The sequence below is a fragment of the Barbatula barbatula genome (genome assembly GCF_947034865.1).
Source record: "Barbatula barbatula genome assembly, chromosome: 1".
Taxonomy (NCBI): domain Eukaryota; kingdom Metazoa; phylum Chordata; class Actinopteri; order Cypriniformes; family Nemacheilidae; genus Barbatula; species Barbatula barbatula.
In genome coordinates this window covers 31,938,068-31,964,884 of record NC_136766.1, presented here as the reverse complement: position 1 = coordinate 31,964,884, position 26,817 = coordinate 31,938,068, and the positions used below count along the sequence as shown (strand labels likewise).

The 26,817-nt window shown below is 40.0% G+C and overlaps 1 protein-coding gene across 8 annotated transcripts in view; it reads left to right on the top strand.

Annotated features, from left to right (window-relative positions):
- Positions 1-25,623, top strand: part of LOC306894502 (adhesion G protein-coupled receptor L3) — a 189,593-nt gene extending 163,970 nt beyond the window's left edge. For 4 of the 8 annotated variants that reach the window (XM_079457122.1, XM_079457120.1, XM_079457118.1 and 1 more), the window contains 9 exons: positions 4,303-4,512; positions 5,544-5,764; positions 5,963-6,029; positions 6,290-6,381; positions 17,414-17,582; positions 17,663-17,788; positions 17,963-18,028; positions 19,239-19,335; positions 23,361-25,623. In XM_079457122.1, the coding sequence (XP_079313248.1) occupies positions 4,303-4,512; positions 5,544-5,764; positions 5,963-6,029; positions 6,290-6,381; positions 17,414-17,582; positions 17,663-17,788; positions 17,963-18,028; positions 19,239-19,335; positions 23,361-24,211 (1,899 nt within the window). In that variant the 3' untranslated portion in view covers positions 24,212-25,623. Of the gene's footprint in view, positions 1-4,302; positions 4,513-5,543; positions 5,765-5,962; positions 6,030-6,289; positions 6,382-17,413; positions 17,583-17,662; positions 17,789-17,962; positions 18,029-19,238; positions 19,336-21,422; positions 23,333-23,360 lie in introns of those variants that run through there. The other 4 variants (XM_079457124.1, XM_079457123.1, XM_079457121.1 and 1 more) reach the window with 2 other exon arrangements.
- Positions 25,624-26,817: the final 1,194 nt, after the last annotated feature.

The window sequence follows — 26,817 nt, the reverse complement described above, 5'->3', positions numbered from 1 at the left end:
CTCATCTGTATATTCCACAGATTCTGTGTCATGAACTTCACTCATTTTGGCAAATCCAGCGACAAGTTCTAAAAGTGTTCAAGCTTAGCGTAAGCAAAATATTGTTTTGACAAAGGTAAACTATTTCTGCCACCCAAAACTCGCTTTAAGGTGTCATGAACTGGCCTTTTTTATTATTATTATTTTATACTGCTGTCTGATGTCTACTTTTGACGTTCACTTGGTTTTTACGGGCGGGCCGCATTGAAGGCTTGGAAGTAAACACCGACTGCAATGATTGGATAAGAGTTCCGAAAGACATCAGTGTGCCATGTGATGTACATTTCTGTGTCTGTTTGACGAGCTACGTGCTTAGTTGGAGGCTTCTAGCCGCTCTCGAGAGCCCTTCGCTAAAGTGACTGGGTTGCCAGATCTTCACAGGAAAAATAAGCAAATTAATTAAGCTTATTTTGCTTAAGACAAGACGAAAATAAACCTTACTGTGCTTTCCTATAGAAGTGAAAAAAACAGAGATTCACCAGCGAATAAACTTTGATTATAATAAATCTTAATTAATTAAACTGCTAAAGGTTACAGTGAACTAAACGTAAGCAACTGACCGTAGTAAATATACTATTTATCTGATAAAATGTCACTGTTTTGCAGAATAACAGCAAATATGCACAGTATGTCAAATGTAAGACTGACCAGTCAAAATCACTCGTCTCAACGTTAAAGCAACAGCAGCACAGCGGCCTTATAAATCATAAATAACTTTGAATAATAAATTTGATGATCAAAGTACTTGATAGCAAAGTCTTCCTCCTTTTGATTTGAACAACGTTTATCAGCTTTTCTCTTTTTTTACGAGAGTTGATAACACAGATAATCCACATGCTGTTTTGAATGCCGTTTTCCGCATTTCTTCTTCTTTTGCATTTTTTTGTCGGTTGGCGAATCAACTTCGTGTGCTTCTTCCACTTTACGAGACTGTTGGTAAACAAACCCCAGACGGCGGAAAGTTAGCAAAAACAATGCACACCCATTTAAAAAATTATATGATTAGTCAGTTTTACTTTAAGTCAAAATGAATCTCTCCAATTAATTTAATATTCTGTCAGCCAGCCGTATGCTACCAGAATGCGCCCCAACCCCGTGTAAGCACACGTTTCACTTCTGGCTGCATGCGCAGGCTGCGCAGATAGCTATGACATCGCGGAACTGCGACTGCTCCGTGATCTTGAATTACTCTCGTGAGACTTCAAAATCTCACGTGTATAGAGTCCGCATCGATCCAGGAAGTCATATATACTTTTAGTGAAAAAAGTATTTTAAAGTAAAAACAATTTTTACACAAGAAAAAAGAGGGCCCTGAGGGTTCGCTACTGGTGTACATGGTCATTTGCGAACCAGTGGGCGGGGCTTGAGAAGTACTAGTTGATATTCTTCCGTGGAGGCAGTGTTCAGACTCGCATTGATCACATTCCAGGACCTGGCCTGGTGTCAATAACACTCGTCATATCAGTAACAAGGACGACTTGAGTTCTGACACCTACAGAATGATCGTTGGAATACGATGAGCTTTAATAAATATATTTTTAAAAAAAATCTTTTTTGAAGACATTACATTATTTTTGCATCATTGTTGACCTTACAAAAAGTCTTTAGATCTTACAAAAATATTTTAGCATATATTTACATTATATACTCTACTTGTAAAGATTTTTTGTTAGCCGTAAAGACTTTTTGTAATGTCAACAATGATGCAACAATAACGTAATATATAGATCATATTTTTTTCATCGATTTTTTTAATAACCATATTTCAATGTTTTAGTTTCACTGGCCCACAGTGCTTTTAATCTTATTATCGATGTACTCTGTAAACCCAAAATATTTTTTATATAACTAAAAAACATAATGGATATTCATTAACCTAAAAATGTTACAAACAAAATCATTTTCAATCTAGCCTGAGGGGGTGTAAAAAACAACTGTTGTACAAATATACCAGACATCCCCTTTGGCCACTACTGTGGTCAAGATGCATTTCGCTTGAATTAAGGCCGAAGACATCCTTTTTCCAAAGTTGAGCATTGTCTACCGTACATTACATAATATGAATTATTAGTTTAGATGTTTGCTAACTGTATTTGAGTACTTTCGCTTGACAACAGTTGCCCATTAAAAAGTTTAAAAAGTAAAACAAAATGCAGCAATAAAGCTAATTATTTTAATATACAGTCCGTATTACTCTTTGTGTGCGTGCGGGAGTGTGTGTGTGTGTTTATAGACACATAGATTTACTTTAGCTCAGCGTTGACTCTATAAAGTCTGAGGTCTAACTGTGAATTCTGCTGAGCAGGGCTTTAAGACTTGATTTACTTACAGCACTATATACAACACACACACATATACTCGCTGTGTGTAGAATGCAGAGGAGATATAGCGCTCAAGGGTGAGTGAGCTCAGGAAGACTTATGTGTTATGTGCACCACAGCCCTCCGGGACACACGCGCGCACACACACACACAAGCTGTGTACTGTTACCTATGCGGTGCTCTTAAATATTCATGAGGCGTGTTTTTTAGAAGTGCTGAGATCCGGTCTTCCAGACTCAAAGTCTTCAGGGATGTGTCCTATATCAGCTGTTCTATTTTCCCTTGGCTGTGCGCTCTCTGTAGGGACCCTACAAAGGGAATCCAGCTGGGAATCAGTGACAGTTACCCACGAGATCTGAGAATTTAAACCGCACACCGTTAATAAATCATACTCACTGTCATGCACTCTTTCAAAATGGGTGAAAAACAGCAAAGAATGCATTTTTCTTTACTAGTGAGGTGAAATATGATTGGTGTTGGGGAACCTACTTTGAAACTGGAACCTCCAAAGCTACAAGCTACACATAACTTTAGCAATGCTTCTTAAATCTAGCTAGTAATGCTCAAGGTATTTGAAAGTGAATTCAGTTTTTTTGCGCCATAACTGTCAACAAGCAGAGCTGCAAAAGTAAGTAGTTTCCCAAGAGTAACTGGTGTGGTAAGTTAGCGGAATAATCGCTAAGCTAGTCGGCAAACAACAAAAAACAATCGAAACCATCATAGAAATTCTAATGGTCTTGCATTAAAATACCATTATAAACCATTTTTGTAGTGTGTTTTGGGCATTATTCTATTAGGATTTAATGGTGTTCTATCGGTTTCCATTTGCCACACCACCAAAAGAATCCATCACATACCAGTAGACGCCATTATAGTTTCCATTTAAACCAATACAATTCACATTATAACCATTAAATCCATTAGATTTTCTGTTGTTTTTGGGCAGGGTCCTATTGGTGTTGCAGGGTGTAAGCTAACCACACAAAACAGAACAAGAAATGTTTATTTCAAAATCGATAGATTTGGTTATACTGTATGTTTGAAAAAATTATACATTCGTTGGTTTATTCAAGACGACATAGATCATTAAATGATTTTCTAGGATTTCTAATCAGGCACTGAATAAAGGACCCATTATACGTTCCACCAAAACGGCCTTGTTTGACGGAAAATCTAGCATGACATCATTTATTAAAGTTAAAATACTGTCTCTTATTTCAGTGGTAGAACAATTCTTAACCTGGACGAATTCTACCCCCGCTGCTACCTGAGCAGCCTCAGCTAGAAACACACCAAGTTCTGTGTTCGTGTCGGTACACACAGCCGACACGAAGAGTACAACAAGGTTTCCAAGCAACATTTCTGCATTCGTTCCATCGTTTCGGTTCCATCAGCCTAGTCAACAAATTCGCGTGTAATGTGCTGCCCACGGGGAAGCTTATACAGCGACATTATTTACGACACTAGTATACTAGTTATCAACCATATGGGGGAACCCGTGAGCAAAAGTTCAAAAGTGTTGCTTTAAGCTTAAGAAACGCTGTTCATTCTGAAGTTCTTATGTCTAGTGTCTAAAGAGAGGAGCTGGAAATTAAGGAGAGGATGCAGATACAACACAAGGATGCACGTGTGGTAATAGTTGTTACCACCCTGCCCTCAGGGTACATGAGCAGTTGGAGAACTGTGCCACCTACGGACAAGAAATCCAGAAGTTATTTTACCTACGTTGTTCAAAAAATGTATGACTCTGATCTCTTTATTTGTGTCACGTGGACCACAATGATACCTGTCTTTGCAAGTCAACCCTACGGACTTCAAACAGATTTATGTTTTAATACAATTTCTCTGTTGTCTTCTGACGTCCCCTGATACTTTAGGTTGTGCCAAAGTGTACCCTACAAAGTTCGTCACCACTGCAATCTCTCTTTCTGTCTCTTCATAGACGGCAGACCCCGTGCACGATTTGTTGTTGGACGTCATCACGTGGGTGGGCATCCTGCTGTCTCTGGTTTGTCTGCTCGTGTGCATCTTCACCTTCTGCTTCTTCCGCGGCCTGCAGAGCGATCGCAACACCATCCACAAGAACCTGTGCATCTCGCTCTTCATCGCCGAAACGCTCTTCCTCACGGGGATCAACCGTGCAGACCAGCCTGTACGCATTTACACCTCACATTCTCCGCCTTACACCTTACACTTTTACCTTACACCTTTCATCGCTCAAAAACGCAACAGTGCAGACCAAGATAAATTGACATACTCGATCGTTCAAGACAGGAAGTCAGATTGAAATAGACAGGCAGAGAGATGATGTTTTAAACGGCTGAGTGCATATTTTTGTAGCTTCAAGAGAGGGTGAAAAAGAGGGAGTTGGAGTCTTTGTGTTTCATGCAGGTGTAATGGATGGTATTCAGTGTGTGTGTGACTAGCGGAGGGACATCATACATGATTCATAATCTTTAAACTCTATTATTTAATATTTTTCAATTATCTGAGCATGTGCTTGAGGTCACTGAGCAGCATCCATCAATGTCCATGTCACACAGCACCTCGAGAGAGAGTGCGTGTGCTTCAGTCAGTTGTACTGTCAAGACGAATGTGTCTCCAGATGGAAAGCAAGCATGAATTGAATGTTCTTTTTATTGTAAAAATTTTTAATTTATTTTAGTGTTAAATTTGGGGTTTGCTCATTAATAAATAGCTTTTGCTTTAAAGGAGCTATGTGGAGATTTAGCATCAAGTGGTGAGTTTGTGAATTGCAACCAACGGCTCACTCTCAAAGCACTGCGGCGCGGCGCGGACAGGACAAAGATTTCGTCACGTTTCGCTTCTATGCCGAAGGAGAAAGCGTATTTACGAAACGCGCTCTGTAGCGCAGTTTATCCATTAAGAGCTACTGTAGAAACAACATGGTGAATTCCATGTAAAGGGACCCGCGGTGTATATAGATAGAAACAGCTCATTCTAATGTAATAAAAACATAACGCTTCATTATGTAAGGCTTATGTTTACTGCATTTCTGTCAATAGATCCTCCAGAAAATTACACACTGGACCTTTAACAAAAGAAGTCTTTGATAAGCCCAGTTTTCGTTTAGTGTGCGTCACAGGTTTATAGTTTTTTCCCCAACATAAAAACACGCAAAATACTCATTTGTGTAAGTGATGTTCTGCATGTATGTTTCAGATCGCCTGCGCCGTCTTCGCTGCTCTTCTGCACTTCTTCTTCCTGTCTGCGTTCACGTGGATGTTTCTGGAAGGCGTTCAGCTCTACATCATGTTGGTAGAGGTGTTCGAGAGCGAGCATTCACGCAAGCGATATTTCTACCTGGTGGGGTACGGCGTTCCTGCCCTCATCGTGGCCGTGTCTGCTGCCGTGGATTACCGCAGTTACGGGACTGACAGAGTGTGAGTCACACATAGTCACGGCGGTACACAACCCTGCTTCCGTGTGTGTCAAAGCAGGGTTGAATTTTATCTGATGCTGCGGAAATTAAAGATTGAATAATTAAAGAAACTCTCATGCGTCTTCCTCAGAGACGACATGTAGTGTTATTTCCTCAGTGTTTGTGATCATGAGTGACACATCTCTCTTTTTGTACCCAGGTGCTGGTTACGTTTGGACACTTATTTCATCTGGAGTTTTATAGGTCCTGCCACACTCATCATCATGGTAAGCAGACACCATTATAGAATTGCCAGATTCATTCTAGAACCCAACACTTCAGATTCTACAATAAAACTTCATATACCCTACATTCATGAATTCTCTTGTATGATGTTGATATATCTTCCAGCCTTTCAGAAGCTACTTGTGATTGAAATTTTTGTTGAAAGTTCTAAATAAACGCAAAACAAATGGGTTTATTTATGATTCTTCTTAGTTTTTTGTTTAAACTAACAAGCGCACTCCTGTGACTCTGTTTCTCCCAGCTGAACGTGATCTTTCTGGGAATCGCACTTTACAAGATGTTCCACCACACCACTATCCTGAAGCCTGACTCTGGTTGCCTTGACAACATCAAGTAAGCCTGACGGTGGAGTTGACTCATTGAGGGGTGGAGCCTATGAGAGACGCAGTCTGGTGGGGTCTTGTGAATGGTGGTGACTTGTGTTACAGGAGGGATCTGTGAGAGTTGAGTTTTGTGAAGGAGAATGATAATATGAGTCTATGGGAGTTGAGGTCTTCGAGGTAAAATTATGGATGGAGTCTGGGTTGAATGTGTGATGAGTGGAGTCTGAGAGGGATGGAATATTGGGTGGAGCCTGGAAGGATAAGGAAAAATGGGCGGGGTCTGTGAGGGAGAGGAATAGCGGGTGGAGACTGGTATGAAAAGGAAGAAATGGGTGGAGTCTGTGAGGGAAAGAGAAAAAATGGGTGGGTGTCTGTGAGGGAAAACATAATGGGTGGGGTCTGCGAGGAAAATAATAATGGGGGGAGTCTGTTATGGGTGGTGTCTGTGAAGGAGAGAAGGAAAGTATCAGGTGGTAGAAAAATAATGAGTGGAGTCTGGGATGAGTGGAGTCGGTTGTAAGTTAGGTCTATGAGGGGAAGAATAATGGGTGGAATTTGTGATGGGTGGAGTTTGTGAGGGATAGAATATCGGGTGGACCCTCGGATGATAAGGGAAAACGGGTGAAGTCTGCGAGGGAGAGAATCGTGAGTGGCGTCTGGGATGAAAAGGAAGGAATGGGTGGAGTCTGTGAGGGAGAGAATGTCGGGTGGAGTCTTGGATGAAAAGGGAACAGAATGGGTTAAATCTATGAGGGTAAGAATAGTGGGTGGAGTTTGAGATGGGTGGAGTCTGTAGGAGGTGAGATCTGTAGAGTAAAGGAAATAAAAGGGTGGAGTTGGACAGGGGAGAATAACAATAGAGTCGGGGATGAAAAAGGAAGAAAAAATCGTGTGATAGAGTCTTGGAAGGTGGGTGGATAATGGGTGGAGTCTATGAGAGGTGAGGTCTGTGAGGGGGAGAATAACGGATGGAGTCAGGATAAAAAAGGGAAGAAATAAATAATGTGTGGAGTCTGGGATGAAAAGAATAATGGGTGGAGTTTGTGAGAGAGAGAAAGGTGGGTGGAGTCTGGGATGAAAAGGAAAACAATGGGTTCAATCTATGAGGGAAAGAGTAATGGGTGGAGTCTGTGATGGATGTAGGAGGTGAAGCCTGGAGTAATGGAATAAAGGGTGGAATCGGAGATTATAACAGTTTATATAACAGATAAGGTGTGTTCGACTTCATGCCGCGCTGTGCAGACCAATCGGCGTCTAACTTGAAACTGTGAATGCCGGTTAGAACTTTTGTCCGTCTTAAACCGGCGCCGACAGCATGACTTTCACGTGTGGCATTAAAGTACAGTGAGAGCGTATCGAGAACAGCGAGCTAGCTCACCCGGTGCAGCATCTCAGGGGCGGCTACCGCAGGTTTTGATGATCAGCTAATAGTTATTAATTCATGTTTTTAAAACAGAATATTACGATCATACGAACCGAGTTTTAAGAAGGGAGAGAGTAACTGGTGAAGCCTGACAAGAAAAGACAAGAACAAAAAGGGGGCGTAGTCAATGAGCGGAATAATAACGGATGGAATTTGTGATGGGTGCAGTCTTTGGGTGAGGTTTGTGACGGGAGAATAATGGATGGAGTTATTGGTGGCTGGAGTCTGTGGGATGTTTAGACAGTGAGACATGAGGGATAGGTTTGGGAAAAGTCTTTAGAAAACAGTCATTCCTCTGCAATTCTCTTTGGTGCCAGTAATTGTACAGAAATGACACACATGTGGCCCTATTGAACATCATCTCAAGAGCGGATATTGTTCATTTATCATTTTACTGTAGCGGGTTGAGGTAAGAGTAGAAGTGGCATAGTGAGTGTGAGTGTATTCTGTGGGGAAGATGTTGTTACGTGAAGATCTGTGTTGTTTCACAGAAAAGAGCAGCAGACATTCTGCACAAATTAACCTCCGCGTGCACATGAATATTCATCATCGCAGCCACTCAGGAGAGCGGAGCTTTAAAAGGGCTATAAATATGCAAATGTATGGCTGTCCCTTTAGATCCAACATAGTGCACAAGTTACTGTGTGTGTGTGTGTTTGTGAGCTGAATGGTGTAGAATCTATGCCCTGAATACAGCCATATTTTATATTGGACCGCTTTCTTTGTGCATCTGTAATACGACGAGCTGTCCTCTTATGTCTATTGTAGCATAACAATGCTGATGAAAAACGGATTCAGCCAAACACATTCATAAACACCGCTATTCTGCGTAGATCCTTTCTTTAATAGAGTTCGAGCCTTGAACCTAACCACCCTCAACGGGAACGGAACTGTGTATTTGATTTCTTGTATAAGTGAATAAAGTACTTATCAAAGGCCATTGTAGCTCATCTGGACATAGACACAAACATATAGTAGTCTTCAACCTCGGGAGAAATACGATTCTCGTGCAAAGATTTCCATTTGCTCTCCGTTGAAACACATGATGTCACATTTTTCTTTCGTATGGGATTTCATGGCTGTCTAGTAGTTTGAGATGTCCCTCCTTAGCCAGGAGCGTAGCCATCAGTTCAGAAGAGAAAGGGACAGAAATGTCAAGAGAACACGCTTGACCAATAAAGTGTGGGGGTCACGTCTCTGACACCCCTGCAAATTCTGCGTCCACATCTGTGCATTTTGATGTAGAAAATTTGAGGTGAAATTTAAATAGAATAATTGGAAAATTATTCTTTATACTTCTTTGCTAAGAGTTGTTTAAATGTAACACGTCCTTTTGTTCGGTAGTTGGCAAATGCTGTTATTTTTACACCCTCTCATGCCCTTCCAGATGTGTATAACTTAATTTCCTGGCTCAATATAAACATATATCGTTTTTTCTTAAAATAACATCACGTTTTCATGTGGAATTCCATCATTACTCCTGTGAGTTGGTTAATGTCTTACTCGCATATCTGATGAAGTTGGAGGAAGTCATATAGACCACTTTTGAAAATCGCAAGCAACACCGATCCAACTTTGGTCCAAAAGAACTTCCTGTTTCAGTGTTTTGACGTTACAAATACGTTTGAACAAAATACAACCAACAGGACATTTATAACCGAATCAAAATGTTTAACTAATATATTTAAGATTGAATTATATGTGCAAGATTTAAAAATTAAATCAATTCAAGTAAAACCAGAAGTTATCATTGCTGAAAATATTAAATCATGGAACGCACATAATCGAATAAAGATTGAAAGACCAAAACATGAAACTGACTGTAAGAACAATTAAGTATAAAAGTAAATTCACATGTAAATAATTCTTTACCTAATATAAAGCAAGGCTCTGGAACTATGTAGCTGTCAAAAAACACTTTTTGTGAACCAAATGAGTGCTCATCGAATATAAAGCATGAACAATATAGTTTACTCAAGAAAGCGAAGCATACAAAAACAGTAATTCTGTAAATGAGATGACACAAATATTATCATGGGAAAACTAAATCCAGTGGAGTGCAATATAGCATGAACATGAACAATGTACAGATGATTTGTGACTGGAATTCGTTCTCTGTAAATGCTATTGAGCTTTAAATAATGGCATATATTTTGTATGTGTATATACTGTACCTATACACTAGTAAAAGACATAGCAATATTTACATATGATTTGACAGTTTATTGTAATAAATATAAAAAATATAAAAGTGTGCTTTATAGCGGACATGAACACTGTACAGCTGGTTTTGTGACTTTTGTACAGCTTTAAACGTGTTTATTAATGTGTACTGAACTTTTGGAGACGGTCCCTAAATTCATGACTATCAAACGTCCTACGTCAAAACCAACATTATGCGTGGAAAAATATTGAGTTTGTACATATGTACTTGAATTATTTGGCAAAACTAAACAAGACTTTGAAATAGTACAAAAACCCATGCCTCCTTGTGTCATGATCACGGGGGTGAGACACGGACAGAGGACCCAGGTGCAGACTGTGGTTAAGGGGTTTAACAGGGACTTTAATAATAAATACAAACCAACGATAAGAAAACACGGGATCATGACAAGACAGGACTAAGACTAACTAGACTTAAACAAGACTAAAATTTACTTTAAACATGAACTACAAAACTACTAGACTAGACTAGACTAGACTAACACCCAACAACCACAATGAACCAGCACAAGACAGAAGACACAAGGGCATTAAATAAGGGACCAAATCAAGAGGTGAACAGGTGTAGGGCATGAATCGATAACAAGGAAACGAGAGGATGGGAGAGAGCATATGGCAAGTCAAATAAACGATAGTCGCCTCCCTCCACATTAAACATGAGGTTCTGTCATGATCCTGCCACTAGACCAAGAGAATCATGACACCTTGTTCTTTTGCTTCGCGTTGTTGATCGTTTTACAGACTGATAGCTCAGTTTTGAAACTATGGCCATTTGTAAAGATGCATCATCACATCATGCACATGTCATTTCCTGCCACGCACTGCATGGTGTTCGAGTATGTCACAGTATTTGAATTAAATGATATAAAAATGATTAATGTTGAGTTGAATCAGCAAGTTATAAAAATAGCATTATAGGGTTTTTGATTCGGTATTCAAGGGGGCCCCTGGTGGTGCAGAGGCCCTACAAAACTTGCATAGTTTGCGTATTGGAAGGATCGGATCTTTGACCACAATGGGTGCGCCGCGGCTCCCATGCCATGTGTCGTGTCACGTCCGATGTAGACGTATGTGAGGGTAAGATGTGAGAGAGTTTTCATTTTTAGGTGAACTGTCTCTTTAAAACACAAAGCTCTCATAAGAACAGCAGAGGGGATGAGTTTGATTAATTCGAGAATGAGGGTCTTATTACAGCCAGACCTCCTCCATGAGCTCTGGGATTACAACGTAGATGAGATCATTTTTATAATCAGACGTTCTATTCATGCTAATAAACAGATGATTATCTTCTTTTGTTCCTAGTTTTCGTATTCAGCTGTATTTGCTTGATCCGTTTGAGTGTTATTACTCAAAGAACACAATAAACAATGACTGGCCATCACAGAATTAGAAATTTGATTTACATTGACATTGACACAAAGGGAAATACTTAGATTACATTTCTTTTTTATTTGGAATTTAAAAGACTGTCATTTTCAGATCTATACAGACTAGAAATGTTGGCGCTAGAGCCGGCCACCGCATGTCTGCAAGACTGTAAATGTAAATTCAGTCTGCTATTTGGAACAAGGCCTCGCATATTTATATGTAAATACACATGGTAAGTCCATAAAGCAGTCGTTCCCACTAACCGCCCACTAACAGCAACGCAAGTATATCCATCGACTGACACTTTTTTTCGGTCACACCATCATACCATCAGCTTTGTGTATGTTTGTGTGTTTGTTTCAAAGTTGAGTGTGTTTTTATATACTTGAGTTTGGGTTTGTAGTGCGCATCGACTTTTCTGCCGTTGTCCGTGATATGATTTATAACTGCTCTCTAAAAGATTTAAACGTGCTCTTGTGTGTTTGATGTGATTTATAAGGCTATTTGGAATGGCCGGTTATTAACCGCGAACCAACCTACAGCTGACCCGCTGCGCTCCCAGAGGTCACAACCTCATCGCCTCGTCTCAAGTCCAGATATACCATGTGCCTTTATCTGTGTGAGACCACCGGTACCCCGTACAGATAAAGTGTGGCTGTAGTGAGTGGTGTAGTTCCATCAGATCTTGGTTAAAAAGATGTTTTAAAAATAAGAGAGAGTCTGTGTGTAAATTGGTTTCCGTTGTTGGACGGTATTAATGTGAGACATTCACACCCTATTTATATAGTTTTCATTACACTAAAAAACCTCACATTGTTTATAGCAATGATAATAATAGCAATACATAAATAATTAATAAAGACTTGTCATTGACAACAATACATCTATAAGTTATAGAATATTATTGTATTTATTATTATTTGTAGAATGTAATTCCTTATACAGTATTATTTTATTTGAAGTAATGAGAATAATAGTAATAATAACAACAATACATAAATAAAATAAAATATTCAAGATGATATTCAATAAATAATCATTTTTCATGAGTAACATTAAATAAGTAATAAATATAATAATATATTAAAGCAACACCATGTAAAACATTTAAAATATTCTATATAATACAGAATATTAATTTATTCATTATTATTTATAGATTATACTTTTTATCTACGTTATTTTATTTATCATTATTTAAAGAACATTATAATTTGAATAGTTAAATAACTATTATATAGAAAAATACATAAAGTAAATAATTATTTGCTTGATCGTCATAAGACTAATGCATAGAAATGGTTCTGCATACAGATTTATGCTATTTGTTCGTTCGCTTTAGATTTTTGGCGATGTGTTTTGGGTGCAGGTGTCCTCTTTTTCCCTGGAAAAATATGACAAGCAATCTATGCATTTAAAACGTATAGTCGGTCTGTCCTGGAGAAAATCTATTAAAATGAATAGCTGACACCACCTGCCACAGAGCTGACGCTGAGCGAGCAGACGGTAAGCTCGGAGACGGAAGGAAATCTTAAATGGTGACAAATCCATCACAATTGAATATAAAGTGTCTTCAGTCATTTTGTCCAGGGATTCAAGTCTAAAATGATGCAGTGTTGTGTAACAGCTTTCTTTTTGGTTATTTTATGTGTTTAATTGTAGCGTAACATTTTCTGTTTCTCTGTGTCATTCTTTATGTTCTGCCGTTGCATTTGTCCAGCTATCAGTTATATGACGGCTGCATCATTGTGGAGTGGTGCTGGTAAGATCAGTCTCTTCTTGGACGTTTTCCACCCGTTCCTCTTCCTCGTCTCTGTGTATGCGTGTGCTTCCATCATCTATCTCTTGGAGCTTTTACAAACAGAGTTCGATGCAAAAGATCTTTTTTCAAAACCTCAAGCTTTACATCAGCTAAGCCCCCCCCCCTGAACGTCTTGCCATGCAGTTTGTCAGTGAAAAAAACAAAACTTCTTTTTTTTCAATCAAGGGACACCCGTTCTATGGTGATGTGCAAAATGTCACAGATGGCATCGATATTAGGCATTTTGGAATGAAGAGCGTTCATTTAAACACGTTCTGAAGAGACGAGACGCGCCTTGGAAGTTAAATCGGCACTTGGAGGACATTACTCACGTTCTGTCAAGACTTTCTGCCTCCAACTTAACTGAATTACGCCTGCCACCGGGATGCAAATTCGCTGGTGGAGACGAAATGAAACGATATGACAAATTGCTGCTAATTCACTTAAACGGTTTAAAAGCAGTTCCAGGCGTCTTTTTATCATAATTCACTTTAATATTTCGTGTTTGACCCTGCTGATGAGCAGAGATGGTACCTGAGGGAGGAACCGCGGTTTGGTCGTGGAAACTCCCGGCGGGACGTCCTTAACGCGGCGAATCCCCGTCACCCATTCAATTACGCTTCAAATGCACCCAAGTGTGTTAGAGAGAGAGGACGAGCGAAAGAACGTGCGGATGAGAATCTGAATATCTTCAGGAAACGAGAAGTAAAGCGCGTGGGCGATCTTGTCTCTGAATCGAGTTCAGTATTCACGAAGGTCTTATCGTCAGACAGGCTTAAAGTCAAGCGTTCCGCTCTTTCAGTCTGTTGATATTTTTAATACGCTTCCTTTAGCTATTGTGGCAACACAAATACCCCCCCGAGTGTTCACGGGTCATTCAACCCCATTAAATGCCCCGTCATTAAGATCGACACATGAAAATGATGTTTAATATTCTCCACTTGAATTCCATCAATCATTTATTTTGCTGTACACCTGGTGTGGTTATTAGACCTCAGTGTAATGTCTATGTGGTAATTACACCTGACACCTGTGCATCTCTGTAATTGCCCCAGTGTGACTCTGTGTGTGTGTGACTCTGTGCGTGTGTGTTGTTTTCGTAAGCGGTTTTATCTTGCCGGTGATTAGTTACTAATTGTTTGCAAAAAAAAAGTTTTTGTTTACATAATAAATGCGCGTGTGCTGTGTATAATAATTATGTGTATACAAATACACGTGCATGTATACATTTAAGAAATATTTATAGTTATTTATATATCATTTCTATTTTATATATACAGTTCACACATAAATATATATAACTTTTTTAAATGATACATGCTTGTGTGGGTATTTATATAAAAACCATTATTATTAGCCTTCATTTAAAGATGCAATAACTTATTTTGGAACCTGCTTGCCTTACCCGATTCACAAAGAATGTTTATGTTTTGGCATTGAAGTGTTTAAAAAGCCGTTCTGATTTGGTTTTTCAATCCCTTTGGAGCAATTGCGTAAATTCTTCTACATATATTATATCTACCCATAGGGCCACTTCAGAAATGTAATGACACAGCAATGAAAAACGTACCATTTTCTCATTACAGTAAATCATAGTTAACCTATCGCTACAAATGCTATCTTTAGTGATACTCCGGTAATAAAAATGCAATGAATCTACCGAAAACACGCTAACTAAGTTCACAACGGTTATTTTTTCACTGGGCAGGTGTTTGTGCTATACAGAATCCTTCCAGACTCAAAAGTAATTTCATAATCCACTGATTCAGATTCCTTTCAGAGTCACGGTAAATTAATGGCCTACAGTAAATTACCTCCGTACACACCACCTTGTCATTTTCATTTTGAACTGTCTATTTATTTATTCTAATTTTCTTTTGCTTTTCCTTTTATTGGTCGGGTCGTAAAGTTATGAGGATTATGATCCAGAGATTAAGTAAGAAGATCCGGCATCTCCATCATCACTTTCCACACGTTTCAAAACCGTCCCCTATGTGTTTTTCATATTCTCCTCATCACTTGTCGGCACCCTAAACTTGTCCGTCTGTGTCCTGAGGTTGTTTTTAAGACCGTGTGTCGGTCACTGTAAGACATTTATAATCATTATTTTGTTCAAAAGCATTTGAAGACATCAGCGCCTGAGCAACACATCTTTATTAATGCTGTAAATAGCATTATCATGTAATTAAATTGAATGGAAATTGACAGCTCTGGTAGCAGCATATTAACAACCCTCCGAAGACCTTTAAAACGGGGAAGCGTTGTTCTACAAATCACTTTGAACACCATAGCAACCACATAGCAATGCCCTAGCAACAACACGATATGCCATAACAACGTGTTGAGCTTGAGGGAGTTTTTCATAAAAATGTGAAATATGATTTTAATTGCCTCTTATATTTGTTTGGGCGCTTTATAAATTATAACATTTTGTGTGTTTAGTGTAGTTATGTAAGTGCTGTATTGGATCCAATCCATACGTACAGTAATTACATACGTTTTCATGCTAAATTGAGCTGTTGCGATCAGTGGGGTGCATCTGTCGCCCCACGGGTGGACACAACACACACGTACACAAACAACACACATGTCTTATTTCAGACGTTCAGCTTTGAACAGAGGGGGACGTGTGCTAACTGCTGGGAGACGGCACACCCTTAAACAAAAACTCTGTCATCATTATTCTATGATACACAATTTATGGCAGACACTCAAAGGAAACACCGTGAATGTATTATAATGTTTTATAAAGTATCCTTGTTGTCTTTTAGTGTTTATGCTTTTGCCAGCACCAGTCCCCATTCACTTGAATCGAACAGAGAACTGTGAACCTTTTGCTTTTACGGAGGAAAGCCATGTGGGTTTATAATAATCTTCGGATGAGTAAATGATGACAGATTTTTTTATTTTCAGCTGAATTCTCTCTTTATACCACCGGATAGCAAAGAAAATGGAGTTCATTCAACTGGAAGCACAAATTTACCAGTTTAGCGACTTGTTATATGTCTTATTTTTGCGTGTCATCGGTTAAGCAGTAAGTTAAGAGAAGATGTGAATGGCACTGAAAAATGAGTGCCAAGGACATGTAAACCAGTGGTGTAGTCCTACCAAATAAAAGTGGTGTTCTACGCTATTACCGCCGACCCCAAATGACCCAAAGGTCAGTTCGGAGTTTGTTTTTCCAGTAACATGACAGTTATTACAGTTTAACATGCCATTTACTTGTAATTATACATAATTATTCACTTATGCTTTCATTATGAAGTCAAAGCACTGGAAAAATTAACTCGTTGGAAAAAGTTGACAGGTCTACACCAGTACTGATGACCACAATACAATATTCGGTAACACTTCATTTTGGGGGGCAAATCTCGCTATTAGCAACCCATTAACTAGGACTTTTCCCCAATAAACCCTTAATTTGTTTCTTATTAAAAGTTAGTAAGGTAGTTGTTAGGTTTAGGTATTGGGTAGGATTAGGGATGTAGAGTACGGTCATGCAGAATGTGTGCTTTATAAGTACTAATAAACATCAAAATGCCAATAATAGGCTTGCTAAACTAGTCAATAGTGTGAAATGCCTCCTATACTGAAGTGTTACCCAATATTTTTAAAAAGCATATGTTTTTAACACGCCACATTCACATATGAAGGATTTTACATGGTACAGATAGGGATGTAGCCAAACTGCCGACACTGCCATCTCTGTGGGAATACTTGAAAAATAAGCTTGACGTAAAATGTACCTTATTTTAAATGTAGAAGAAACGCAACGAGAACGTTTAAAACAACTGTAAAGAGAACGAGGATACAGAGATGATTCTTGTGAGCTTTTAAACAGTAGGGCTATGGAAGTACTTTGCATTATTTCGTTGCGTGTATTTAAAATATTAGCCTTAGTGCACCAAATTGTATGAAAGAATCGCGAGTTTAAATACAAAACCATAGAAGGCAATACAGTTAAAGGGAAAGCTACCACAAATGCAGCTTGGAGACATATCAAGCAGGAAAACAAGTGTATATAGGGAGGGTATATGCTTATATAGATCTTTAGACGTCGGTTTGTGGAAATAATAAGCGGCCCGACTACACCACTGTTGTAAACAGGTTGGTATGCAGTGATTGGTCAACTGTGTTGTATTACGAATGAATCATGGCTATTAACCAATCAGCACGCAGGACGGGCGTTTCCATTTAATAAAACAGGACGATGTTTGTGTGTTTCAGGTCATGGGTAATCGGTGCCATAGCGCTGCTGTGTTTACTGGGTCTGACTTGGGCGTTCGGCCTGATGTATGTCAACGAGAGCACAGTCATAATGGCGTATCTCTTCACCATCTTTAACTCTCTGCAGGGCATGTTCATCTTCATATTTCATTGCGTCCTGCAGAAGAAGGTTTGAGAAACGTATTAGTACATGATACAAACCAATAATTAATACACAACGCCAAGGTTTGATCACTGGCATGTGTTCAGGTACGCAAAGAATACGGAAAGTGCCTGCGGACTCACTGCTACAGCGGGAAGAGTTTGGATTCATCAATGGGTTCAGGAAAAAGTTCAGCATCCCGTGGTCCAGGACGGTATTCCTCTGCTTCACAGGTAATTGGGTAACTAACCACATACGTACATCGGAGATTAATACGGTGTAGATACCCAAACGCATCCTGTATTCACCGTGGTGAGAGTTTTGTGTCAAACAGCTGTGTCGTGGTAAATATGGTTTCATAGTCCTTGTGTGTGTTTTGTCTCTCTCTCTCTTTCTTTCATCACAAGGTTCACCATCCGCCTTGTATGACAAACTCCTCACAGTTACAGTATGAACAAGTAACTATCAGTCCGGTGATTTTACCTTTATATGTTTTGTCTGTTAATCCTTGTCTTATCAATTAAAGGAATAGTTTGCCCAAAGAACGAACTTACTGTCGATTGCAATCGGGACTAGCCGAGTTTTAGAAAATTGTGCAATAAGTTTGTGTAGGAAACCGATTGAAATATAGGTTTTATTTGATGACAATTATTGCTATTATTTTGCTCATTTTTGGTCCTATTTAAAGCGTAATAGCCCCAGTCCCCGTCCACTCTGCTTGTATATACAGTACGTGAGCGTTTTTCATGTCGGATGATAGAAGAAAGTTTGTTTTATTTTGCACATTTTTGCGATTCGTCTTTAGATCTTTTGTAATACGGCACTACAGTAAGTGTTGAAAGCAGTTTAATAATTACGAAGCATTTCAATAAAATGTTTATTGAAAGTTTTGAATGAGCATTTACTACTTTTTATGTCATTTAAAACCTGCTTAAGAATGTATTCCTTTTTTAACATTTATATTCATTTATAGTGCTAAACTATTTCCATTAGACCCCTTCAAAGGACTTCGAGCCTTTGCAGTTAAAGGAGTTTTTTATTGTGCATCGTCCTTGTCTCACAAATCTGTGCCTTTGCATATCTGCGCTTTAATATCTCATTTCCATGGTAACAGTATGACTGGATACATTATCTCCATGGAGACAAGGTTTCCAATTTGACCTTTAGCCTTTATGGGTCATGTGCTGAGATGTCTGCAAACACGTAACAGGACTCAGAAACACACTGTGATGACCTGTGACCGGCGTGTGTGTGCGTGTAAATGTCAGCGGGATGAGTAATATGCTTTGAACACCCTCGCTCTTTAATTCGCGGAAGATTCTTGCGTGATTTTTATCTCTATATTTTTAAGATGCATTGGGTGGACACCAGCAGTTTAAAGTCGTCATTAATAATAGCCTGAAACGAAGTTGGTCTTTATTTGATCATTTCAAACCCGTACGACTTTCTTCCTCCATGACACATTAGAGGAGATGTTTTGAAGAATGTGTTGGAGGCTCTTCTTCATGCAGTGAATGGGGACTTCAGGTGTTAGAAAAGGTTAAATTAAATAAATGAAGGCAACATTTTCACTTTTGAGTGAACTATTCCTTGAAGTTTGTCGTGACGTAACAATGCATTGGTTCTCATCACGCGTTTGCAGAATGTTCTTGTGTTATATTCTGTGTCTGATGTTCTTCACAGAGCCGGATCCGTCGGATGTGGAACGACACGGTGAGGAAACAGACAGAATCCTCATTTATGACGGGAGACATCAACAGCTCAGCTACACTGAACAGAGGTACGCATACACATGACATCATTAAGCAGATGGTCATTACTGATAAGCGTTGCCTAGGGGAATTCACACTTGTGGAATGGTATTCGCAAAGTTCTCCATAATCTCTTGCATGTTTGTTTATGTTCATTCGCAAATCATTAGATTTCATCATTTGGCAGACGCTTTCATCCAAACGTACATGCCGTGCATTACAAGGCATACATTTCAGTTCCGCCGGGATGGAACTCATGAGCTCCCGATGTAACGTGCTACCCATAACGCCTTTAGTTTATGCTAATGTGATTAGGTTGCGCTTTCGGTTTTTTACATGTTTAGTATATCGTCGCTGTCCTTCCGCAAACCTGAATGTCCGAATCTGCTTTTTTCAGGAAATGGATAAAACAGTGACAACACAGTATTTAATCATTTAAAAACTTCAAAGTTAACAAGCCCTTTTTATGACTTTTTATTGGATGTTTGCGAAACCCAGTGACAAAAATAATAATCAAAATGTAAATATGGAAAATGTCGATTTCTGTTGTGTTTTTGAAGAATCTGTTGAATTCACAGAAAAGCTAAATGCAAATCTGAACAGATTCAGACTCATTTTTAAAAATCATGTTTTTATTGTGTCAGTTTTTGAGTTATTATTACTTATCAATCAAACTGCAGTTGAGTTGTTTTGATTATTACTTTTTTCGATTCTGCTTTTGCAAATGAACTCTTCGAATGACGTAAAAACTACGTCTTGCAGTAAGACCAAAACTGGAGTTCGGATCGGACCTTTGCGCATACAAAACCACCACCTCGTAAAACACTTATTTTTGTTCAACCTCAACCTCGTGGAAAAACACAAGCGAAAGTAACCAAATCGAACCCCAAAATTCGGTCATCATTTACTCACCCTCAGATTGTTCCAAACCTACTATGGGAGTCAATGGGGGGCGAGATCTGACATTCTTCAAAATATCTTCCTGTGTGTTCGGCAGAACAAAGAAATGTACGCAGGTTTGGAACAATCTGAGTGTGAGATAATCCTGACAGAACTTTCTTGTTTGGGTGAAGTATCCCTTGAAGATTCTGTAAGTCTGAATGTATCTAATGAGATTTAGAATCTCGACAGTTGAAACGACAGCCTAGAGCTGCAGGCGACAGTAATGCAGCCGCTCCGGCTAGTGCAGTCAGTTTAGCATCTGCGCAGTCCTTCAATCCTCGAGCTGTGACTGGTCAGGAAGGAACAACAGATGCTTCTTCGCACCATAAACGATGCAGTGTGGGTACAGAATCAGGCCATGTTAACATCAGCCCAAAACACATTATGGTCCCGTTTCTTTCCTACTTTCTCTGTCTCCTAGTGTTTCTTTCCTCCCTCCCTCTCTCTGTCTCTCTGTTCTGATGAGTGAGACACTAATGTTCTGTTATGATGATGGATTGACCCTCTTCAGACAGAGGAAGTGTCACGTTGGCAATAATTAGACTCTCAGCATAGCCATCCACACACACACACATCCACACAGCACTTAACCCAGACGCGCACGCGCGCGTGTGTGTGTGTGTGTGAGAGAGAGAGAGACGGTCCATCACTTCCGCTCAGAGTGGACAGATGTATTAAACAGAGATACAGAGCCAATTTGAGACTGAAGGAGTGTGTGAAAACATTACAGGGAAATCATAATACTCTTCAGCATATTTTACTGCCAACACACACACAGAGAGACACAGAAACGTGGTACTTGTAAAGCTCGGAGGTCACTACACTGTTTCTACAGACGCTGGGCAGGTCAGAGTTCAATTTCTTAACAACTTCCTCGGCAGAGATTAATATGGACCTTTACCTCAGTGAACCTTAATCCTTTCACAGGTCACAGCGACTCTCTCTCTCTCTCGCTCTCTGAATAGTTGCATAATGCACACTTTCACTGATATATAATAAACTTTCATTGAAGACATGCGTGACCCGCACTGACTGCTGTGATGACACTTCTGCCGCCGCTCGAATGTTCTCGCTTTCTCTGTGGCTGCGGCTGACATGTGTGCGATAAATTGCTAACCCGCACCCGTTTGATCTTCTCTGTGTGTTTTTCTCTCCATCTGTGTGGCTGCATCAGGTGCCATGGCCAATCACATCATCCCAAACTCGCTGCTGCGCGCGCACACCTCTAACAACCCCTATAACACCCTACTGGGCGACTCAGCCGTCTATAACAACCCCACCCTCAGCATGTACAACGCTCAAGGTGTGCTGCATTCTTCTGTTGCTGTAACCTACTGTGCACTTACTGTGTGTGTGTTTGGGGGGAGGGCGTCAGTTGTGTGGCTTCCCGCTGAATGTGTCTACGGTCATCTTTGTTACGGTCATTTAAAGACAAAATCGGAGAGTTTACCCAAAACAAAGGCGGTTTCATCGTTCACTGACCCTCGTGTCTTTTCAAACCTGTATGACTTTCTTTCTTCTGCAGAAGATATTTTTGAGAATGATGGTCGCCGAAGAACATTGGACTCACCACCACTGAGACGTGTCTCAAAATGTCTTATTTTGCATTGCCTAGGAGAAAGGAAGTTTTCAAACGATATGAATGCGACTGTTAAGAATAAACACAGAGAGTGAATCGAGCAACCGCTCACGCTGAGATGTCCACGGGTGGCCTGGGTTCTCCTGTTAGCTATAACACATCTCGGCATGCAGCTGTCTCCTCTGGTCTATCTGGTATCTACGTTAGTTCCCACCGCCTTCACTAAAGCCTACAGATGTGCTACATCGAATTCAGAATGCTCCGCGGAGACGTTTCCGGCGCGGGATAACAACCTCTTCATCTGCGTTGCCAACATTGTGGCGACCTTGAAATCTAATATCAATAAAAGCCCCGAAATTACAAATAGATCCCAAGCCACTTTTAATCTTCCTCTTTAGCTCGATCAATATAACTCGCTTACCGTGCGTAGGATTCCGACTCGTTCTGAGCGATACGCTTATGAAGGCCGAAGCCCGTTTTTAGACATTAAAATGAGAATTTTATGCGCGTGGAGGATGTGTGTCTGGATTTGAGAGGTGAACTGCAGGGTCGAGTGTAAAACCGCTTACCTGCGCTTCATTATACCTGGTGCATGTTGGAGCGGTCACTGTGAATGCTTACATGTTCTCTCTCTCTCTTTTTTCTTTCTCCATGCTGTCCTTTAAGAGCCCTACAGAGAGACAAGTATGGGAGTCAAACTAAACATTGCTTACCAAATGTAATTTCTCTTAAAGTTATTCCTCTGTTTTTAAAGCTGTTGAAATCGGAAAGCACTCTTTAAAGCAACATTGAAATACAAAGCTGATTTTCTCTTCATCAATGCGAAGTGGCACTTTTGCTTGAAACGGATGCTGAGGGGACATTTTGCCGTTTCGCAACCGAAGGCTTTATTCTGAATTTGCATATTTGACTTCAAAGTGAAACAAACATAATTCATTTGTTAAGGCAGGAATGTTAACATTGAGTAAATAAAAACGCACTCCTACGTGTAAAGTGTGGGAAGGTGTGTTAAGTGAAATGGATACAGTATATTAACCTAGAAATCAAGTATTCATTTATATAATGATGTGTCACCTGCAATAGTATTTCTGCAACTTTCAAATCTATAGACGGAAAAGATGCTCTCTCTGTACCGAATATCCATGTTATATAAAGGCCAGCATGACTGTGGTTTCGGTGAATGCTTCTGCATGGCTGTTGTGTATTGTCGTGTGTATGTGCGTAATAAGTCAGTGATGTATGTGATGTGTCGTGAGAGGTCGATCAATACCGACGTATGACCAGAAATGCGGTTGGCAGGTAAGTCCATCATTATGGCTTTGGCTTGCACATATCAGTGAGTTTGTGAATGAGCTCTTATCAGCCCCTAACCCCTGACAAATCCAATCAACGCCCACGATAACGTTAATTTGGACGGCCAATTAATATCCGCCTGAGGGATGAAAAGCTTCAGATAGCGCTCGTTTGCATGTTGCTGTAATAGATGCGGCGTGTGGTGTTTTTAATTACTGCTCTCTGACTCTCGTTTTACAGAGGGACTGCTGAACAATGCCCGGGATACAAGTGCCATGGATACTCTACCACTGAATGGTAACCATGGTAATAGCTACAGCCTGGCCGGCACCGATTACTTGAGCGACTGCGTGCAAATCATCGACCGTACGTACAACGTCCACAAAGAGACCACGCTGGAGAAACGGATCCTCAAAGAGCTCACCTCCAACTACCTGCCCACCTACCTGAACAATCACGACCGCGCGGCCGAGCACGGACGCAACCTCATGAACAAGTTGGTTAACGAAGTCAGCAACGGGGGCGGGGTGAAAGACTCTCCCATGTTGCCCGTCAATCTGGCGTTGGGCCTGACAGACTCCGCCTCGTTTCCACCCGAGGACGCTCTGGAACTCGAGCTGATCAGGGAAGAGTCCAGCGCCCCTCTGCTTCCGCCACCTCGTCCCGCAAGTCACGCTCCTCAGCCCCTTCCCGCTTCCTTTGGCTCCACTTCCTCATCCAGACGCCGCCTTCCGCAAGACAACAGCGAGAGTTTCTTCCCTCTGCTGACGGAGGAGCAAACGGAAGAGACTCCGTCCCCCCAGAGAGACTCGCTCTACACCAGCATGCCCGCGCTCCCCGAGCCAGACCGCCACGACACGCAGTCGCTGCTCCGCAGCGGAGACCCGCACACCCTTCCCAGGAGCGGGGAGCCGGACGACGTGTACTATAAGAGCATGCCCAACCTGGGCTCGCGCAACCACCTGCACCAGCTGCACTCCTACTACCAGCTGGGACGAGGCAGCAGCGATGGCTTCATCGTCCCGCCCAAAGACGAGCTTTCACCCGAAGAGACGCCACAGGAGCCTGCACATCTGGTCACTAGCCTATAGAGGGGCGGTTACACCGCAAAACACGCACACCAGCCCTAACGCATCATTCTAGTCTGTTCACGACCCCATCTCCTGCATTTCTGTACTTTTCAGTCGCCCGCGGTCGTTCGGCTTTTGTTTTTACGTGTCTGCAGATAAATGAACTGCCATTAGAAACCTTGCGAGGGGATTTATATACTGTTCGGCAGAGGATCATGGTTACTTTTGTTCTTCGAGAAATGAGAACTGACATGTCTTCGGTCTCATTGGTTGTGCACTTCTACTTAAAGGGAAAACTGACCCAAAAATGGATTCACGAGAATGAACTCATTACGAGAATCCAGGACTTGCAGAAACCCAGAAGGAACACAAATAACTGCCAGAAACATTGTCCAATCAACACTGATCAAAACTATGTGACTCGAAAACTATTTTAATACCTTCTGTATCCATATTTGCTTTTTAAATATTTCTTCTTCTGGTGTGGCGAAAGTCGGCACATAGTCTTGCAAGGGAAGCAAAACTGATTTCAAAAAGGACAACTTCACCACATGTGCTCTGGAGCAGACTTTCTCTCTCTCTTTTTTGTTTTGTTGTGTTCATAACAAAGACTAAAAGAGGGGGCAAACTAATACCAGATAATTCTACAATATTTCTATGTAAATGTACAGATGGTATAGAGAATTGTGCTCATTCAGTTTCCACACCCTCTGCTTCTGTAACCATGGTGATTTCAGTACAGCCGTTCTCCTCGTCCACGACAGGTTTCGACTGTTTTTTCCTTTCTTTGTTTTGTTATCTCCTGTGTTCATGTCTTCGTTTCGATAAAAACACTGGCGAGCCACACACAGAGCATAATAAATACTTTGCTGGTGATCAGTTGTTGGTGAACAGTTTTTCTTGCTCCATTTGAATTATTGCTCGATCGACTCAAGTTTGTAGATAAATGAAGAAAGGAAGCCCAATATTTTAAATGTGGTTCAACAAATAATGTACGTAGAGGTTTGAGAAACGCAGTTTAAGATCAACAGAGCTCTTTATCATGTGTAGAGATAAAGAATTTGACAGGGGTACAAAAACATTTGTATAATTCGACCGCAATGTTCTTCTTATTGATGCTCGACATTTCAAACGAGAGGAAAGTTCAGCAGAAGACCTTGTGTTTTACTTCTTTTCTGAAGGAGAATGAATGAATGGTTATTTATTTCAACTGAGGACAAAAAAGTAAAATCTATTTAGAGGTAAAATGTATGCGGCAGACATTCTATCATTACAAATCTGATTATGGATTTTATTTATTTTTTATTTTCTGTGGTTAAATGACCTCTCACTAATATTTGTTGTAACAGTGAAACTTGTTTGCCAACAAATAAATGACTGACAAAGAAAATGGCTGTGGGCTGGTCGATGTGTGCGCTTTCTTGTATGACACAAAATCTTAAATATTCAGGACACTATGAATATAAGAATTATTTTGAAAATGTTGTTTAGATTTCAATTCGATTGCTTAACTCGACCTAAAGCAGTAAAATCTAGAATGTAGAAATCGAGCTTGAATTTACTGCAACGGCAGAACATGCAAAAAATAATGCAAATAAATTCTGTTCATTTCATGTTTTTTTGTAAATAATGTAATGAAACATTTCAAATTCTACATACATTTGTATTACTTCACACATTTTCAATAATTCCATGTATTCTATACATTCTTCAAAATAAATTTTTATTCTGTTTAGGTTTTGTAAGCTTTTTAAATTATATTTCAAATTAAATGTCATTACATGTATATAATTCATTTTTTATATTTTAACATTGTTATATAATCCGTTTTGATGAATTAATAAAAAATAAATATATATTATGCAAACCTACAGACACCTTCATCAATGAATATCTTTTATTATAAATAAATGTATATATTAAGTGAAATGGTTTTGGTTAATGTTTCAGCAGTACTTTTGTTTCTGTCATTTTAATATAAATTGCAGCTCAACATCCTGTGAAGCGTGGCCAACTCCATGTCCAATTTATCATCTGAAAATGAGCCATTGCTTAACTTGCAGATTTTGCCAACCCTGCAAGACACAGGCGAAGATGAGCTAATTTCATTATGTCACCATGAAAGGCAAACATCCGGCATTAAAGAGCGTAGTTGTTTGTGTCGAGTCCATAAATGGCCAGTTTGTGCGCTACTAAACTTTTAATGGACGTCAATCTCCTGGGCTGCTCTAAATAAGATTCATTCTTCGTCGAGATGACAGTATTTAAATTTAAATCGTTGCTGGTGGATGAAAACATGTTTTGAAATTCATTGCTCTTCAAGGAAATTAAAAGATGCTGGAGACCAGGCTGAGAAGTTGCCATGGATACGGAATACCTCTTCAGCTCTGCGGAACAATGAAGAGCATCTTCTGAAATTACTTTTATTGAGTTATTCTGCCTAATTTGTCTGAATCTGAGGTGGGGAAAAAAGAGTCTGAAGGTTTTGAAATAAATGAAGGGCCTTGAAATACTTGAGGTACAATAGATACTTCTGGGAAGATTCAACAGTTTTCAGGAATGTTTGATTCAGTAATTCATCTGTAGGCCGTGGGGTTAGGACATCCAATGCAAGCGAGGAAAAAAAT